Source organism: Trichinella spiralis (genome assembly GCF_000181795.1).
Source record: "Trichinella spiralis strain ISS 195 chromosome Unknown Scfld4, whole genome shotgun sequence".
NCBI lineage: Eukaryota > Metazoa > Nematoda > Enoplea > Trichinellida > Trichinellidae > Trichinella > Trichinella spiralis.
Window position 1 is genome coordinate 7,862,764 of NW_003526943.1, and position 19,864 is coordinate 7,882,627.

The following is a 19,864-nucleotide window of genomic DNA, read 5'->3' on the forward strand; positions in this document are numbered from 1 at the left end:
AGTCGGGCAGTTCGATTCGAATACTGTTCACCTGGTCGGACAGAGCTTTGATCTGCGGTACGGTCATGTATTGGCTGAAATGTTCGAGCACGTTCTGTATACCGGGCAACAGGTTGGAGATGTCGCGAAAATTTTTCGTCCTTTAAAAATTCAAACGATAATCAAATATATATATTTTTATATTTAAATTCATCTCGATTATTCACTTGACAAAACTTTCCAACGATTCCAAACCACTGACCAACATGTGCAGGTGATTCAACGTCGTTATCGAAGCGGTCAAATTTTTCTTCGCCAAATCCAACTGCCTGATATCGCGGGTGATCTCCTTGACCGTCGTCTCGGACATGTCGGTTTGGCGCTTGATGTCCATTATTCGACCGAACAATTCTCGCATCGCCTGCTTGGTCTGCTCCAAAAGCGCTTCGCTGTCCAACTGGGCGACGCTTTGCTTTTCCAATATATCCGATATTTCCTGGTCAACTTGATCAATCTGACGCTGCACATCCGCCATCACTTGACCGACGTGTGCTGAACAAAGAAAGAATAAAAAATCTTTTTTTTTCTTTTAATCTTAATACAACTAAAAAACAAAATACTGAATTACCTACCTAAACTCGGTTCTGATGGAAATAAATGATTGATGTAGGAAATGGCACAAAAGTCGGGCTTGTTGAATGGATCTTCCGGATCGGCTACGGAATCCAACGCCGACTGTACAGTTTCGGAGAAACGTACCGGCGTCTGCAAGTCCATCACGCGAAGCCATTTCGGCTTTTGCTCTTCTGAATCACCACTCATCATTCGTTTCTCAATTTCAGTTCGCTCGCTGTTCATTTATTTAAAAAAACAATTGAAACGTTCGTTGTAAACAGCAAAAAAACAACAAAACAATATCTTTCCGCCAACGGACTCAACCAGTGCAAAACAACGTGGAACAAAAAAATATAAACGACAATTTTTAATAATCACTAGGAAGCCTTTGAATACACATCACATTTTTCAGGTGGCGATCATCAACTCCATCGGTTTCGGTAGGTACGTACAAAAAGTGATATCGACCATCCTCGTAGGCCCAATCGACATTGCTGCACAAAGGTTTCGGAATCTTCGGATATATATATATATATAATTTTAACATATAACAAACAAACAATTCACTCACCTGCAACGTTCTATGACGTGGGGCATTCGGTTCTGCTTGTTCACTGAGAATCTGCCGCATCCGTCGCCAAAGGAGAAAGTAATCCCGTTGCGGTGGGTTCAATTTATGACAATGCGTATTCAGCTGGTCATTGCTCACCATGTAACAATGCTTGCCGCTGCTCACCGCAGCGACAATCACAAACGCGTCGTCGTTTGTTCTGAATAATAATTAATTTGCATATGAAAATTTTCATATGAAGTTCATATCAAAACAACAACGTACTCATTGGAGACGGAAAACAATTTGGCCATTGCACGCAACGAATCGGAAGCAAAACGCATAAAATGATCCCGTCCAATAACCAAAATATTTCTGAATTTCAACTCAAATCTCAACAGACGAACCAAACGAGTAATCTGTTGATGAAAATAAAAAGTTAAATTTCAAAAAACAAATTTTTTTCTTCTCAATTTTACACGTCTTATGTGAACGTCGTTGCTGGTCGGACCTCCAAGATAGGCTACGTTGCAACCGTCGACCACGACGTCAAATGGATCATTTCTATTCAGAAATCTAAATTGCAAAAAAAAATAATAAATAAAATTTCCACATTCAAAAGGAAAAAAAATTAGTGAACAAACTGTCGAAAACGGTAGTATTCCTCTGGTGAAGTTTGACGGTAAACACTGTCACCGATGACAATTCGCTTAACTAATTCATCTTTCATTGAGTTGAAATCTTCATCCGACAGTGTCAACTGCTTCAAAGGACTACTGCAACAAGAACAACAGCCGCTGTCTGTTACGATTCCACAATCAACTGACCATTTGATTTCTGAAAAACTAAACAAGAAAACACAAAATTAAACCGTATTTTATTCAATTTAAAACTGACGTTGTTACAATCATTTAAAAAAAATTCTAAACATATTTATAAACAACAACAAACGAAAACTGTAAAATCCCTAATTTTACTTAATTAAGTGAAATATATATTATATACTGTACGATTGCGTTAACAATAAAAAGCAAGTCAAGATCAAAAGGAAAAAAAATAAGGCAGGCGCCAATTCAAGAATGATAATTACATTGGCCGATATGACAACGAGAACGGTGTCTGTCTAGCGACACAAACATTTTCCTATATATATATAGCGTGATTGTGGCGCTTAGACATATGGCTGTTTTGTAAAATAGCTTGTGTATATGTGTGCTGTTAGTGCTTGCATCGGTTTGCAAATAAACGATAATGACCAGAGACATGAATGACCGACAAAAGTGAACCTAACACCGGATGTCACAATATATTACCTTGCAAAATAACTTTTGAATGCTTCAACGGCCGATTCGTCGAAAGTACAGGACTGACTTTCGCCGTAAAAGATCACATAGTGGGCCAATTCTCGCAAACTTCTCCACTCGCCATTTTGCTGGAGCTGCTCTTTCAAATATTTCGACATCTCCATGTGACATGAAGCGCTCAAAGTGTACGGACTCTTCATTCGCATGGACCAAATCGAGTCAACATTACTGTACCGACAGGCAGCAATGAAAAGTGTGCTAATCAAGCGGCGTTTCGTCGGACAGTCCAAAACACTGGACCACATCGATAAGCATTGGTGAAAATGTCCACACATGCATAAAACGATCGCCTTCTGGTATGTGAAAAAATTTGGAAAGCTTTTCTCCATGACAAGTATATGTTCCAAAAGTTGAATGGCCACTCCTGAGTGAAAATGTTCAAAGTCTTTCAAAAAACACTGTTCTAAAAGATGCACTGCTTGTTTAATGGTAACTGGATTGTCCAAGCCAGTGTCGAACAAGTAACTGATATAAGAGACTCCAAGCTCAAAATAACAATTCTCTTCCAGTACTCTGAACACTGCACAATCAACTGTATTTTGCTTATCTGAACTTTCCAACAGCATTGTTCTAAAACAATACCAATCGTCATTGGACACGATATCGTTGTGCACAATGTACGAGTGAATTGTTTGGTACAAAGCTTTAGATTTCGAATCCGTACGGAGTACTTGATCCATATCAGTTGAGGTAGAACAAAATTTCAACAGGCGACCAGTAAATTGTTTCTCAATTTCAAATCGACGAAACCAACGCAAATCAACAACAAGTCGACGTAAAGCCAACACAAACATACGACGACGCTATCAACTGTTACAGAACTGCTTTCCAACAGTTTCAATCGACTCTAAATTTTGGCACTTTACCAACGGTTTCCATTTCTTCTTTGTACTTTTCAAAGCGATATTTACGATTAAAATGTTCCACCTAAAAAAGTCTATTAGTCATGGAAAATAAGCAACATGGAAAAAAAATTCTGTCAGTTACCCAAGTTCTCCGACACGATGCTTCGAAAACGTCTTTCAGAGATTTGCACAACTTTTCGTCGTCCTTATTTGCATCCAGACAAGCAAAAAACTGATCACGAGCTGTCCAGCACTTCCTTCTTTCATCCAAAAGTGGCACATCAGAAGCTTTGCTCATAAAAGATGATCTCCGTTTGACTTGACTGAAACTAAGCCTGCATTGCAAAGATTACGGTAGATTTGCAGGTTTTGTTATAAAGTATACTGTAATTTGTTTTATTCCTCAAGTGCAGGGGTAGCCAAAGTGGTCGATATCGATCCCTTGGGGTCGATGGGACTCTCTAAGGGGTCGATAAAGGCTTAGGAGTCCAATGGGGGTCGATGAACTCTGGGATTGAATATGAACTTTGAAATCCCATCTGAGTAATTTATTTCGTCGAGAACTATTTTGTAACAATAATTTATACTTTTCTGAACTATCAACAGACACTATCAGAAATTAATTTTGCGCGATGCTAAGAGTATTTTCGACTTCAGGCTAAATTTTCACCACCTTTTCTTACTGGTCGTTTAGACGCCAGTTAGACAAAATGCGGCATTGTTCTAAGAGTTTGATAAATGTGTTGTATGGGCATTTGTCTTTCGTCACATCAGATGAATTGGTAAATGCGATTTTATCAAAGCAAAGGAACAGACTGAACCTGGAAATGCGTGGAGACTTGCGTCTGAAACTCACCAATTTCCAGCCAAATATCAAGGCCCTTGCAGCTGCTCATCAAACACAACCTTCACATTAACGATGCCAAGCAGTTAAATAAAAAAATATCATAATAGTTAAATAAAAAATTATCAACTACTTTGAATTTACATGAATACGGCCATTATAAGAACAAATATACAAATTGACAAAAGGATAATTACACGTAAAGGTAAAATAAATCTGATAGAGAATCAGTAATTGTGAAAAGGGTAAAGAATAAATTTCATTAAAAATTATGAATTAAAATTTTTGATTAATTAAAAATAAATAAAAGAGTGATACATTATAATAAAGAAATTTATTATTAAGAATACTTGTTCTATGAGCTTGGGGGTCGATGTTAAAAAAAGTTTGGCTATCCCTGCTCAAGTGAATGGAATCTGTTGAACAGTTGTTACAACATAGATTTGAAATTAAAATTTGTTCAAAAAAGTGTTTTTATTATGCTATAATTATTGCAAAAGAATCTGTTGGAAATTGAGAACTCTGGCAAACAATTCGAGTCCATGGAGTTGGTTTCATGGCTGAAAGAATCGCGCGTCTGACGTCCCCAGTCCCTATATCATCCGGAGGTTCTGAATGTTCAGAGAGAGAAATGTGTGCGTGGTGAAGAATGGTGACTGCGCGGCAAAGAGCGAGCGCTGCAGAATGTTCTTGTGCGTGATTCTTGGTATCATCTGACATTTATTTATCTCTGCTTGTTGACTAGAATAAAGACAACCAGGACTCAAGGAGTTGTGTATTCTGTGTTGTGCATAGCTTTATTAATTATTCATTATTTTAATTAATAGAAGAATGAGTACAATATAGAATGGAATAGTGAAAATGTATACCATAAAGTTTCAAATGAGATATTTTTTATTAATAACCAATAAAATGAAGAATAATTTATTGTAATAATTGTAAAAAATCAGAACAGAGTTCAAATAATAATAATAAAATAGCAGCGGTTATTCAAAATCGATGCTGTGGTCGAAAGCTGAATCGTTCGAATATGAGCACAACAAATGAAAGCATATAACTGATCCAGATCAGCTGCAAACAGTCGCTGATTTGCAGAACGGTGATGATCATCTGCTGTTCAGTGGGGGCATTGTTGAAGTCGGATTTGCCGTTGTCGGCTTGCAGAAGATTTACAGAGATCTGTGTGACGTTCTCTTCGCCTTCGTCGACAAACTGTTCGGCGAACACTTTCGACTGACGCTCGGCCACCGCCCATATGATGCTCGACTGAGCCAACGCGACCAAAGTGTTCAATTCCGGGTGTGTGGAACTGATGCAGTAGAAATACGGCTGGCTAATGATTTCTTCGAATTGGACCACTTGTACTGGCGATGAGCCTTGCAAAATTCGAAAATACGGAACCATGCTGTAGTAGTCGATGGCGACCAGGCAAGAGTCGGTGCTTTCGAGGCGGATGCGAATTTTCACACGGTTTTCCGAAAGCTCGGCCGGCTGTCGGTTCATCGCCTGCTTGAGCTGTTGGAGCATGTCTGGCTTGATCGCAGTGGAGAACACTTCCAAGAAAAAATCCTCACCGTACTCGTCGTTGTAGATGAAGTGACAAGAGCCGTCGATGATGGCTTGGACCAGCTCGTCTGTAGTTTTCAGCGGCACCAGCAGCGGATTGTCGTTTGCATTGTAGGCGGAAATCGACACCAGACTACCGTAGCAGTTCAAGCACAGAGCGAACATGATCCAGACGACGGCCGCGCCCACATCCCGTCGGTCGACGACGCCGCACAGCGCCACTTTGGCTTCGTCGATCAGCCAGACCAGACCGGCGAACATCAGCAACAGCAGCCAGACGTTCCACTGGAACGCCTGCAGCACCATACCTTCGACGAATTTCGACGACGGTGAGCCTTTCATCAGGAAGACGTACTCGTCGAACCCTTCGAAGAAGAACTTCTCACAGCCGTACTGGAACAATATATTCGCCGGCAAACTGTACGCTGTAATATCGACGCTGTGGTTGACCGCCATGCTCACCATGACTTCATTGTCCGGCACGATGGTCACTTGTAGCTGGTAATTGATCAAGTCGGCGATCAGTTGTAGAAATAAGATCTCGTCGCCGGGATTCGGACAATTGTCCAAATCGTCCACGCATTTGCTGACCATCGGGGGCGAGTAAATTGTGGCCGCTTTCAAGATTTTTTTCTGCTCGGACATTGGCCGTTGGAAAGGAAAAAATTTGCATGAACTGAACGATTGAAGCGGCGAACTGAAACCAAGCGGAGACTGTTGTTGAACGGAGAGAAGTCGAACGAGAGAAAACGAGTCAACAATAGAAAAATTGATCCCCCTCCCCAACCCTCCACACCACCTCTCCCATCCTATACTTTAGTCAAGTTTATTCCATGCACACGTCAAAAAAGTCGATAATAATATTTGGTGCTGCAAATTGATATCCATTATTTAAAGCGGAACACGAAATTATTTGCCACATCAATAATACTTGGTTTTTTTTACAATACGCACGTTTTAATCTAATGACGACGAACAATTAATTAACTTATTAATCGTGTTCATTTCAACAGATCATCCTTTTTTGAGTTCTATTTATTTTCTCTTATTATTTAAACAAAAAAAAATAAATATATAATTAATGTAAATACATAAATGCATACGCGCGCGCGTGTGTGTGTGAATTATATAAAAAATTTGTTTTGTTTGTTTCCACATACGGTAAGCTTCAGTGAAAGTGGAGGAAATAATAAATGAAAAGAAAAATTATCATATTGTTCGACGATAATGCGGAAGTTGAGTGGAATTGTCGGTCATCATGTGATTGATTAGAGGCACTTTTCGACGTAACAACAATGTCAACAATTTAACACGTCTTTCTGGCAGAAAATACGAAACCAACAAATTAACTATGTAAAGAACAGCTAAAACAGAGACAACAATAAAAAGAAAATACAGCAACAAATTCCCATTGACAATGTAAATTTCTCGGGGATATTTTTTCTCAGCTAAAAACGACAACCTGCGATACTGCTTTCTCATTTCAGCAAATCTGAAAGAAGCATTTAAAAAATAATAACAATAATGTTTTCTGTTTTCAAGCAATAAATAATATTCACTTCAAAGGCAGGTGACGCAAACGGTACAGAATTGCTCCAAGCGTCCACTGAATTTCTTGGCCAGCCATTGTTAATACGGAATAAAAGTTGGATACATCTTCGGGAAATTTCAATCCAATGTGCAAAAGTGCACTTGCCCAAGCCGATTTGAAGCATTGCGTACTAGAAGCAATAAAAATGAAAACAAACATTAATAATAATATTAATAATAGTCAAACTAATCACCGAATTCTACTGGTATCGGCATTGAGGTATTGTTTACGTCTAAATCGATTCCAAATTGTCGTCCAATTTAAACTGCAAAACTCCTGACAAACAAAAAATGGAAAAATTATTTTCCATTAAAATTCAATGAACTATTATTATAATTTTGCTGTACACACCGATGCGGCATTCTTAAGCCGAAGCTTATCATAACGACCACCGAGACCAAAAATGTCATTGGTCGAGTGCCAATATTCAGAGATGCCGTAAAATTCAGCATTAGACGAATCCAACCCTGGCAAAGGTATCCCTTCCAAAAAGCACTGCGCATTCTGATGTGACGTTGAACAAGTCACGTTCGACTGGATCAACCGACTAACAGCATCGTAACATTCATTGAAGCAACCTCTGCCTTGGCGAATCAAATCCTCACTGGGTCCTTCTGATTTATCCGTCGACATTTGTTCAATAAGGCCGTTTGGCAAGCAACAATCCGACAACAGCGTTGAATTTCTAAAAAAAACAGAATTTTCTTCACTTCTATTCATTCCACTTTAATCACGTTTAAAATGAAACGACAATGTATAGAGCTAATAACAAAAATGTGCAATCAATGTGTATTTCATGTGATTGATACACATTGATAATGTCTTTTAATGAAAACCAATAAATCAACTAACAATAACTTCTACAAACAACTTGTGTTGAAAACATGAATTCGAAAATATTTCGACCGTTTCGCTTACTTGCTTGGATCTTTGTGCAAAATGGTACTGGTATTGGCCAACCATTTTTTGTAACGTTCAATTCCAACGTTGGCTCCATAGCCCAGGTAAGTGTTCGCAAATACCGTATATTTGTGAGATACTGATGCATCATCGTTGCCCAAATTCAGCTCTTCATACAATTCCGACTGTGACCAATAAAACATACGTGAATTATAAAATGAATAAACAAATAAAAACATACAATCACAATCTCACGTGCAAGTTGGTGTTGTTGTTCTGGGTTGGCTGTTTCACTTCGTAAGCAATTTGCAATGACGCACCCCCCAGATCGACAATGCCAGCAGTAGAAGAACTGCAAGTTTTCTTTTGCACCGTCATATCCACGTTGGATGCAGTTTTATTGCAGCTGAATCTTCCGAGAACATAATTGATGGTTATCCATGCGTAAATACCCTCCCAGCGACCGTTGATCACCTCCAAATTCTCACTGCTAACCACAAAATCGTACAACTTTGGCAAAGTGGAACGTAGCTCTTCGATAATTGCATTCGATTCTCTTTAAAAAAAAAGGGCAAAAATTAATAACTAACTTAATTGAACAAAAAAAATTTCATAATCAATAAACGAAACAGCATGGCTTTTATACTCTGCAGGCAAAAGTCGCATGCCGGCAGTTGCCAACACAAAAAGTGATGTTTGCTTGATGCGATCGACAGGAATGTGCTTTATGGACGAATCGATCAAATCTTTCATATATTTTACTGCATCTTTGGGCTTTTTGGCAAAAGAGGACAATCCTGAATTCTCAATATTACATTTCAATTAATTTGAAATTTTCAAAACCACTCTCTTCAAAGTACCTGGATTTTTTTTCTTCACTATTGGACGGCCGAACTCGTCCAACAGCGGTTCCACTCGCATCAATTCATCCGACGAATGGCCACTCAAATCACACCAGTACAAAAATAATCTGGAACCACTGCTGCCAGCATCCACCACCATCACATAATGAACAACATCTGTTAAAATGACAATATTCGTCATGACATCGTGAGAAAAACGGTATAATTTATTTTCCCACACCAATTTTATAAACAAAAACGAAAAAATATCACAAATAACTCAATAAATAAATATCGTTGTGCAATATCTGTGTTATGATTTGTCATTTCAACAACAATAAAAGTACCACTATCGTTACTGTTAAGAGAAAACAGTCATTAAACGAAACATTTTCAGAAGCATCATACAAAAAACAACTGCACTGCATTTGAAGGAAAAAAACAATCAGCTTCACAAAAATATAATCACATTTTAAAATTAGTTCAACCTCTCCGCAAAACATATCAATGTAAAAAAATATTCTTAATAATAATGCTAAAATTTTTAACAAAACTCACTTTTCACCCCAAATGTTATTTTTAACTGGTTTACAATACCAAATGTATCGCAAAAAAATTTCACTTATTTTAAAATCATTTTAATTTACTTAATTTCACTCGTTACACTGCATATAAAAACTGATCAACACAATTTTGATAAGTTGTAGCAAACAATTTTCCATGTAAATTTTATTATATAAAAAAGTTCAGCTGAAAAAAATCTAACTTTGTACATTTCATTCTGAATACTAAATTACCACAACAGACATACAACTACATTAATTAAAAGTAATAAAATGTGAATTTAAAAAATAATGTTTAAAACGTCTTAACTGCAAAACTTTTCGCAAAACAAACAATTAAATATTCAAAAAATATTTTACATTTTTCAAAACTATCACTCAATGCAATAAAATGATAATAAACTTTATTTTTAATTGATCAATTTCATAAAGTCAACCCATTCAGAATTGAAAATCAACCGGAAAAATTAATTTATGCCTCCGGTTGTACAGCATCAAATTGGTCATAAATTTCAATGAATCAGCTAAAACAAATTTCCCGTAACACCTGATTTTCCATATTATCAAAAACATGTATTTTATTGATATAAAAAACCGTTTGAAAAATCAAATCATTTAATCAATCATCATATAAACCTCGCTATTTTTCACTTTAAAAGTTGTACAAAAATACATCACCCCACTTACTAAAAGTGCAAAATGTTAATAATGAAAATTCACAAATAAATGTCACCAATAAAACATACGTTTGAACTATTGCATCATTGCATGTAGAGAAGGAAAGAATTATCACAAAGATTACATTAGCATTAAATTAAAAACAACCCAAACCTAAATGCCAAGGAAATGACAACGCATTATTTTTCCTTTATCTTCCGCTTATGTGAGGTAATTAAAAAAGTTTAAATAATGTCTTAAATGCAGATTTAATATTTTGATTCAAGAAAACAGTAATATTGTCAAATCTTTTACAAAATTAATCTTTATCTCTAAAAAGATAATTGCATATAAAATATAAAATTTCAACCTCGTCGATACTTCATTCACGACGGATCGGATATATAAACAACAAATGGAATGCTAAGCTATTCAATCACAAATATCAATTCTATAATTATAAAAATTTGTTAAGTTTTCATTTTCTAACCTCATAAACAAAATTAAAACGTTCATCTAACATTTCAGTGTTTCAAATATCACTAATAAATAATAATAATAATTTTATTAACATTCTCCATAAATGAAATGCAATTAATTAATTAAACGTATGAAATATAATTTCAAAAATTGCAATACACGGTCTAAAAATAAAAAGAAACGTACCAAAAAGTACACTAACCTTGATCGAGTAGTTCATTGAACCTGGGAAGCACTATTTGCGATTTTTTTTGTAGAAGAACTGAACAACTGTACAAAAGAAAACAAATACTAAATAACAGTATAATCGGCGATATCCTTCGGAAGTTCCATCTCATCTCTGTCTTCAAATAAACCATGCAGCCCGTTTGACAAATTCAGCATCTAATAACTGCTTTTGGCATTGTACAGCGAAGCGTTTTAAAGTAAAACTAAACAAATATTAAAATGTCAAAAAAGGGCACAAGCAAATTGTAAAAAGTGTAAATGATAAGAAATAAAATTATCATGAAAGAATGTATAAGCTAAAAATACTTATGCTAAAAAAGTAACAGTAAAAAAAGGAATCAGTGCCATATGGCAATTCATTTTACACATTTGAACCTAACACAACATACATTACAGTATACCAAAACGTAAAATACAAGATCAAATTTAAGCCCATAGGTTTATTTAGTCCATTATGAATGTTTGAATTACACACAGTTCCATAAGATTTAATTTTAATAAATTAAATTAATAAAGTTATCACTTTAATTTTAATTACATAAAAATTGATTTTAATTCTTTTATCTTTTACTTACTTTATTTCATGAAAAAAAGAGATTTATAATAAAAATTTTATAACTCGTGTTGGAATTTTTATTAGTTTTATTACTAACTTGCATCTCGCAGTTTTATAAATAAACTTTCACTGCTACGCTGCGAGTAGGATTTGAACCTACGCGGGAATATCCCATTGGATTTCAAGTCCAACGCCTTAACCACTCGGCCATCGCAGCGCTGTGTAGTTTTGTTGCGAAACGTTTAATCTATAGATTGAAACTAAAAGTAAAAATTGTTGTGATGTACAAATTTTAGTATTTGCGTTTTTATTCTATGCTTTTTATGTTTGTCATTTTCTGCAAATGAATAATTATTCATCTGTAGCTTTTTGCTTTCAATCTTCATTTTCTGAATATAATTTCAAGTGATACATAATTTTAATATAAAATTAATAATTATTGCCGTTTTAGGTAGTAATTTTTTTACGCCTGCGTGGAATTTCTTGAACATCGGTCCAGCATACTCTCTAGAATGCTGGATTTAGAAATTTGTGATTGAAATTATTGCCTTCTTGAAACGCTAATGCACTTAGCAATCATCCTGCATTTTCTTCACTTTCTATGACTGACCGTTGGCTTGACTAGCAGTGCAGTCACAAACCATTTTTGTGCTGATGCAATTTTTGCAAGCATCTGAAGTTTTGTAATCAACTGATTTTTTGTATTTTCTACTATCCACAGAATATACACCCACTGTGAGTGCAGCTGCAAGTCATCATACTATGAAAATCTTTCCCACAATTTAGGCTTTTTAATATCACGCGAGTAATGAGAGGCTACAGAGATGATAGAGTGTGTTATTATTTTCCTCTTTGTGAGCTTCCTTGAAATAATACTGTTTCTTGTTTGTCTTGGAAATCTTTGGTATTTTTTTCTGAACATTTGTGCATATATTTATACTTGTTTGTAAATTTTGAACATTTTTAGTTTCTAAGTACTGTTCTGCTACTTATTATTTATTTGTTTCGAGACATTTTATTTTTTGCAGATCAATTAATTACCAAAGCCTTTTCCTGAAGAATACATAACAGGTTGTTTACTTGCATGTGTGAATATGGTTGATTGTTTTCCTCAAGCAGTTTTTTGAACGGTATTCTTATGGTGAAGTTTAAATTCGATTTTGATTAAATTTTTAAAAAAGTTGAAAGTTTATTTTTGAAAATCCTTTTGAATTGGCAGTGAAGATTCCTATTTCCGGAAAGAGACGTTGGTGTACGTTTGTTTTATTTATCATGAACATGATTTATTAAAATAATGCATTCAACAAATGTATTGCTAATAGCAGCGGTGTTTATTTAGCAGAATTCATTTCGTTTTAAAATAATTAAGAATGTAACTCTGCAAAACAGGCAGCGGAGGAGAAAATCCAGTAACATGTGGATTATCTTCAAAAGCTATGAGATATTCAGTAAAAGGATCTTGTGGCTGTTGGAAAACTATATTTTTATAAAAGCAGCTTGTTTGTGGGTAGAGCGCCAGGACAAGAAAATTTAAAGGAAATACTGTTTCTGGATAGTGATGTGGATTGCAAAGATAAACAAGCAATGGTATAACTTACGGCGACTAATACTTTATTCTTCTTCGTCTGTGTCTTCAACAGTGTATTTTGCTTAAGCACTGTTATAAAATTTAACCTGAAATTGGAAACAATAAAAAACAAAGAATTAATAAAATGTATACCAACCTCAGCAAGAATCCAGTTCTCACCTCCTTTGGCATTTTTAACTCTTGCAGCAACTGGATCCGTTTTCTGCACTGATTACTTCTTAAATGTAATGTGGCGAAAATTCAGAAAATAGTGTTAGGATCAATGAAATATACCGAGCACAAATTATTTTACAACATAAAATAAAAACAATAAAACCAAATTATTAATTCTGGAAAAAGTCTAAAATAAAGTTATCAAAACGAAGATCACCAACAAAGCAATTACTGAAATATCCATTCTTCTGCTGTGAAGACGAAGGTCTTCTATGGTACAATTATGAAATCGCATAAAATCATGCTTTCGAGAAAGGTTATTCCAAGATAGCGCTGCGAATAGGATTTGAACCTACGCGGGAATATCCCAATGGATTTCAAGTCCAACGCCTTAACCACTGGGCCATTGCAACATTTGATGTCCAACGCAACTAATAAGTTTTTTTATTTACATAAAAAACATCAAATCGATTTATATAAAAATTTAATAGATATGATATTTAAAATAATTTATGAAGAATATCATTTTTCATGATTTAAGTTTGTCAGTATTTAATGTTTATCTGTCTGAAACTTAAATTTTATAATAAAATCCAAAAGTATAAAATAACAGTTTGAATGTCTATGTTATGGGATAAGATAAACAGGAAGAAGAAATATTAAAAATTAATCGAATATTACATTTTTACGTTAGAAAATGTTTTTATTATTTAAATCACTGAAATTACATTTATTGAAGATGATTAAAATCTTCGTGCTCTCACCTGGGCTCGAACCAGGGACCTTCTGCGTGTGAAGCAGACGTGATAACCACTACACTACGAGAGCCATGCAAACAATGCATGTAACTCTACATGTAAATATACGCAGTCTGTGAATAATGAAGCAATAATGACATGAACTAAATTTTAAATTAATAATGCAAAAAATGATTCTATTTTGAACTAAATACTGCCAATGTACTATACAAGGGTCATAATTTGCTTTATTTTTATCCATTTTGCTGTTCTTGGCTACAAAATAAATGTTCATAAAAGTTGATGGTTTTAGATGAGGTTTTATAATATTTTATTGTTTCCATAAAAGTGCCTTATTTTTAATATAAATAATTATTCTTCAAATTTTAGCACAGATTTTGTAAAACATATTACATTATTAGGAAACAAAATTTCAAATAACCACAGAAGTTTAACCTTTAGCTTTTGCATTTTTCCAACCTGTTGTGATCCTTTATTTTCTTCATACTTATTTTGTACATTATTAATATTCCCACCGCCAAACATTGTGAGTCTACTAAAGCAATTTGTCCTCGCCTGGGCTCGAACCAGGGACCTTCTGCGTGTTAAGCAGATGTGATGACCACTACACCACGAGGACATTCCGATGTCATTACTTATATGTATAAAATGTGTGTTACACTATTTGGATTTATAAATTTATTAGTTTCATAATAAATTAATTTCATGCTCACCTAAATCTACTACACGACATAACTAACATTCATTTATAACAACAAATTAAATAGATGAATGTAAAGATTAAAAAACAATAGTTTTCAAATAATAATCACTCAAAAAACAGCAGTTATTGTGTTACAAAAAAAGAAATTAGCATTGTGCTTAGCCTTGAAAAACATTGCAGCAAAACAATTCCTGATAAAAAATCTGAGCAGATGTCATTTTTTGTTATATTTCATTACACAACGGATAAGTTTATTTGACGTTTCAAGCAAATAAAACATGTCATGGTCAGTTTGGATGTGCTGCGCCCTGGATGTTTTGGAACAGATATTTTAATATTTACCTGCCATTGTAAAAATTGTACAATTTAATATTCTATACAGCATAATGAATAGTAAATTAGCTTTTGAAAATAGTCATGCTTTTCATAAATGTCAGCACATGGTTTCATTTCAAGAGCTGGATTGACAAGTCGTTGGTGAAAGGTCCAATTCTCAATGAATTGTTGAATAATGCATTTTTATTTGGTTTTGAAATTATTATTTAAAAACTCTATTAAACATTTTATTATACTAATCAACAGAGTTAATTCAATGCTTATAATTCTGAAGATAGTTCATAAAGATTAAAAGAAGTTATTAAAAAAATTAGCTTACTGCTACTAATTGGTTATTAAACAGAGATTTAACACTTTCTTATTCAATGGATGAATTCTTTACTAGAATAATATACTAAAAGTCCCTATTGGACAAAAGTATTTGACAGAAGAAAATAAAATTTAAAAATAATTGTGAAATAAAGTTGTTAAAATGAAAAATAAGTTACAAAGCAGTATATACATGTATTTATTCATTTAAAATGAAACAATAAAATTGTTGCTATTGATAAAAAGCTTTTCCATAAAATAATATGTTTAGAGAGGGAAATATTTTTAATAATAATAAAGATAAAAGTTATTCAAATTAAAAATACAAAAAGCTTTCAAACTTAAGAAATAATTTTATAATTTATATAATTAGACATAAAAATATTTAATTCAGTTACATGCTAAAAATGGAGAATTATTTGCATCAAATTTTCAAGAACGTTCACAGTTGCTGCTGCAATTATATAAAATGCATTTCTGATTAGAATGCATATTATATATATATATAGAATGCATATATATGCAATCAATAATCCTAAATATAAGTATAAAAGTTATTTTTAAATTGAATAACTTTTATTCTGATTTCCTAATTCAGTTTTTCCAGTATTAATTGCTTTTTAATCAATAAAACACCAAAGGTAATTATAATTTATTCACTTAAAAATTATTATTTGAAAAACTTGGAAGAAATTTCATTCCAGTTTATTGAAAATTTCTTTGTAACAGTTGAAAAAACAAACTTTTAATAGCTATTAATTATTATTTAATAATAACGCGTAACTGTGTCGAACAACAGAAGCTGTCGCTTATTCATACTTATCGTAAAATAATGTATCCAACAAACGTACATGAAAGATTGTCCGATTACTTAAAGTTAATATTTATCCAAATTTTCTCGCTGTCACTTCGTTTAAAAAAATAAATAAAATAAATAAACACTGATTATATAAAACACCAAAATTTTATTTTGCATTGTCAAAATTACAAAATCAAAAAATCAAAAGCATTGCATTTTCATTCATTGAAGTATATCATCTGTTATTATTCAGATAAATAAGGAAAATTCTTTCTTCACAGAAAATATTGCATATTCCAATTTCACCTGCTTTTCCTTGTCTGTTTTGCCAGTTTTTGTTACTTGCTTTCTCAACTTTCAAAGCCACAATTGCAACAGCGATAAGAAATTGATGGAGGCAAGCAAAACAAATATAATAAGCCAATCGGGAAAAAACAGATTACACCCAGGAATATGAAAATAGTCAACGCTGTATTGCTAACTTCCGAAAGCGTTCCAATCTAAATTAAGCATTGAAAAATCAATTATAAAGATAATTACAATTATTAAATTAAATACCTGGCATCTTGGACATAAACGTGCAACAATCGCAGTTTCGACAGGAACTGCTGAAAAACAAAAAATTTCTTTACTGTAAATAAGATAAAAAATTTGTTCTCCCATAGTAATAGTTGTAGAAAATTAAATAAAATAAATATTTTCAATATCAAACAAAATTAAGTACAACCAATGAAAATTATGAAGGCTTACAAAACACAGCATAATGTTTTGCCTAAAAAGTTAATTAACAGTAGTATAATATTAAGATTTTCAGTATCACACACCGGTTATGTTCGTCACTGGTACGTAAAACGTTTGGCCGGACGGCTGACTTGGTGGTGGATAATACTGCTGGCCAGTAGCCGCTTGATAGGATGGAGGAGGTGGCCAAAATCCAGGTTGAGATCCTGCTACATTTCCCTCCGTGGGATTCTAATAAAATGCAACCAAAACAAAATTGATGTTTTACAATGGTAAACTCAAAAATTTTAATGTGTTTTCTCTATATCAAAGTGTATTTCAATATGAAAATAAAAGTAATTGTTAATTTATTATTCTGTTTGATTATAAATACAAACACAGCACAACATAACCTAATGTATGAGCAATATATACTAACCTATGATTCATACACGTTGTGAATTAAATTTCAGTATAACGGTCCTTTCTTGTTAATGAATCAGATGAAAAATACAAAATCTGATATACTTTAAATAATTTTAAAATGCCAATAAATTGAATTTACAAGCGATCTGCTAAAAATGAAGTAAAAAAGTAACTCAACGTTAATGTCATCATCCTTACTTATCCAAAACTGTATTATCATACTGTATATCATTGTTTTTCTTTCATATTTTTTAATCTGAACAGTAAGCTATATAAAATACCACGCTTGCTGTATTTTACGAAGAAAAAAACAGTCTTTTGTGATAAACACTAAAACAAATCAAACACTGTGATGTGAGATAAAAATCTGGGGGCGGTCTGTAGCAAGTGTATGAACTAAGTAAATGAAAATACTACGTAAGCTATGAAATGAATCAATGAAAAATATCAAAAGATCATTAAGCATAAATGCAAAAATGTACTTTTTAAGGAATATTACCAAAACCTCGTTCTAATTTTTGAACATTTAATTACTAATGTCAAAAGATGTATTGCTGATTTATTGCATTACAAGAACTACTACAATGGTTAAACGATTACTCATTATATGCAGGGGGAGAGAACTAATCAAACGAAATGAGTGGCAACAACATTCATATTACTAAATAAAAGTTGCGACAAAAGATTCTAATTTACAATAAATTCAAAATGGATTAAATATTCAATTCACGCTATATTAAATAAAAGAAAAAAGGGATCTTCGTTTTTTCACTGTCAGACGTACGAATCATAACGAAATGGAAACATTTGCATACACTGAATGTACGCGTGAAGTAAAAGCACACAAACACTGTGTAAATGGTTATTATTACATTAAAAAACAAAATATTTAAAACAAAGACGTCTAAATATTTCAGGTAAGCTATATTATGAACTCTTATTAATTAAATAATCAATTTAAAATCAATTTTTTACCGCTTTGCTCATGAAGATGTATATAAAACAGTATTTGAAAAATTCCAAAAGCGTTTATTGAAGCTGATAAACCAAGACAAACAGCGAACTGAAAACTAACAAGCAACACTCGGCTAGCAACCGTCGTCGACAAAACAGGTTAATTCAGCATACTGTGATCAATCAATACTACCGTGATGGCTGTCAAGTATATGACGTCACTTTTCATTTATTTTTTATCATGTTGATATTATTTTAAAATAAAATCATAAATTTCTAATCAGTTTCAGAATATAAACAAAAATGCAAAAAGAGAAGCATTTTAACGTCAAAGAAATAAAACTTCACTTCATGAAAGTGTCAAAGGCTTATTATTTAATAAGAAAATTACTTTTTACGTTAATAATTTGTAATTTAACTTGATACCATTTGTTTTGCTGAGCAAAATAATGCACGCTGATTTTATGACGAAGTCAGAATAAATATTTCCACGTTTCTACTGAAATATTGTTGGAAATTTTTGATTTATAAAAGTAAAGTACATACTTTGGAATATCCTGAGTTTTTTGCCCGTTTGCCGTATATCTCAATTTGTACGCCCTGCCTCCATACACAAGGGACATATCACCAAAACGATTTGTTACAAGACGTAACTCAGGAATATCAGCCATCACGAAAATTAGCAACATTAGGAAATCTTTCTTCTATCTGAGAATTTAAATATTGTTCAAAAGAAATGTCAACCAACAGCTGCTTTTACTCGTCAGATAAATTACTTGCTTAGCTGACAAGCAACAAGCTAAATGAGATTTATGCCTAAGGTACTTTTCTGCTTGTCGGATATTGTTCTACAAAGCAGCAACAAACTATTCAAGAACGAAGGGAAAATCTACAAGCAATAAATTGTCCACAGCTGCAGTTTCCAGCTAAAACTAGCAGTGGTGACTGCTGAATTTTCGCATCGAAATATACCTCTGATTTCAGTTCAACTCTTCTCTGAACATGTATCCAGTTTGGAATAAAATTTTTTTATCTTTGCAATGTTTCTTTTTCGACAGAGTTATTGCTTTTCTTCTCATGTTTTATTTAAATAAAAAAATAAAAATCTGGAAATTTGTTTACAAATAAACACGGGTTTTAATAATTTTGTGTAAATTGTATTAAATTCATTTTTCAGTATTTTAAGTAAAATGACAATGAGTTCATTTGGGAAAGCGTCCACAAGGCTGTTGAAACTTCAGACCAGTGTTACTACTGAGATATTTTTAATTTCTGCTTGGAACATTTCTATGATATGATGGTGTTCAGAAATTAATAATTTCACCTTCTGATGATTAAAATGGGATGGATTTTGATCTGACTTGCGGTATTGTCTTCATTTTTTATTTGAACGTTGTCCAGCACATCTGATGTACTCATTAGCTTTATGGAAAAATTGACTTCACGCCCAGTTTAAGCCGCGCCAAATTTTAGCATATCTTTTAAACTTCATTTGGCTACCATAACAATAAAGCATACAGAAATTTTTTTAAATCACA

The 19,864-nt window shown here is 33.3% G+C and overlaps 4 protein-coding genes and 4 non-coding genes across 8 annotated transcripts; all 8 read right to left on the reverse strand.

Moving 5' to 3' along the window:
* Nucleotides 1-234: 234 nt before the first annotated feature.
* On the reverse strand, nucleotides 235-4,355 carry Tsp_01929a (vacuolar protein sorting-associated protein 53-like protein; the record flags this gene model as incomplete). The annotated part of the gene is made up of 8 exons (XM_003377683.1): nucleotides 4,342-4,355; nucleotides 4,037-4,174; nucleotides 3,496-3,676; nucleotides 2,516-3,311; nucleotides 1,789-1,981; nucleotides 1,166-1,364; nucleotides 612-825; nucleotides 235-531 (listed from the first exon to the last, which is right to left on the reverse strand). Coding segments are annotated over exons 1-8 (2,032 nt in total), but the record flags the coding sequence as incomplete, so codon positions are not given.
* An 832-nt stretch (nucleotides 4,356-5,187) lies between these two features.
* Tsp_01928 (conserved hypothetical protein) lies at nucleotides 5,188-6,408 on the reverse strand. Its single transcript, XM_003377684.1, has one exon. It carries the CDS (start codon nucleotides 6,406-6,408, stop codon nucleotides 5,188-5,190), a length of 1,221 nt encoding a protein of 406 aa, XP_003377732.1.
* A 564-nt stretch (nucleotides 6,409-6,972) lies between these two features.
* Tsp_01927 (ectonucleoside triphosphate diphosphohydrolase 7) lies at nucleotides 6,973-11,134 on the reverse strand. Its single transcript, XM_003377685.1, has 12 exons — nucleotides 11,097-11,134; nucleotides 10,999-11,066; nucleotides 10,296-10,345; nucleotides 9,894-9,909; nucleotides 9,115-9,273; nucleotides 8,880-9,051; nucleotides 8,510-8,810; nucleotides 8,273-8,439; nucleotides 7,706-8,039; nucleotides 7,548-7,630; nucleotides 7,323-7,484; nucleotides 6,973-7,255 (listed from the first exon to the last, which is right to left on the reverse strand). The coding sequence occupies exons 1-12, from the start codon at nucleotides 11,132-11,134 to the stop codon at nucleotides 6,973-6,975; spliced, it is 1,833 nt and encodes a 610-aa protein (XP_003377733.1).
* A 581-nt stretch (nucleotides 11,135-11,715) lies between these two features.
* Tsp_01926 lies at nucleotides 11,716-11,797 on the reverse strand. Its single transcript has one exon. It is a non-coding gene; the product is annotated as a tRNA-Ser (tRNA).
* Nucleotides 11,798-13,652: 1,855 nt separating this feature from the next.
* On the reverse strand, nucleotides 13,653-13,734 carry Tsp_01925. Its single transcript has one exon. It is a non-coding gene; the product is annotated as a tRNA-Ser (tRNA).
* Nucleotides 13,735-14,076: 342 nt separating this feature from the next.
* Nucleotides 14,077-14,149, reverse strand: Tsp_01924. Its single transcript has one exon. It is a non-coding gene; the product is annotated as a tRNA-Val (tRNA).
* A 476-nt stretch (nucleotides 14,150-14,625) lies between these two features.
* On the reverse strand, nucleotides 14,626-14,698 carry Tsp_01923. Its single transcript has one exon. It is a non-coding gene; the product is annotated as a tRNA-Val (tRNA).
* Nucleotides 14,699-16,576: 1,878 nt separating this feature from the next.
* Nucleotides 16,577-18,997, reverse strand: Tsp_01922 (putative brain protein I3). Its single transcript, XM_003377686.1, has 5 exons — nucleotides 18,873-18,997; nucleotides 17,512-17,521; nucleotides 17,051-17,198; nucleotides 16,785-16,834; nucleotides 16,577-16,726 (listed from the first exon to the last, which is right to left on the reverse strand). Exons 1-5 carry the CDS (start codon nucleotides 18,995-18,997, stop codon nucleotides 16,577-16,579), a joined length of 483 nt encoding a protein of 160 aa, XP_003377734.1.
* Between the last annotated feature and the right edge of the window lie 867 nt (nucleotides 18,998-19,864).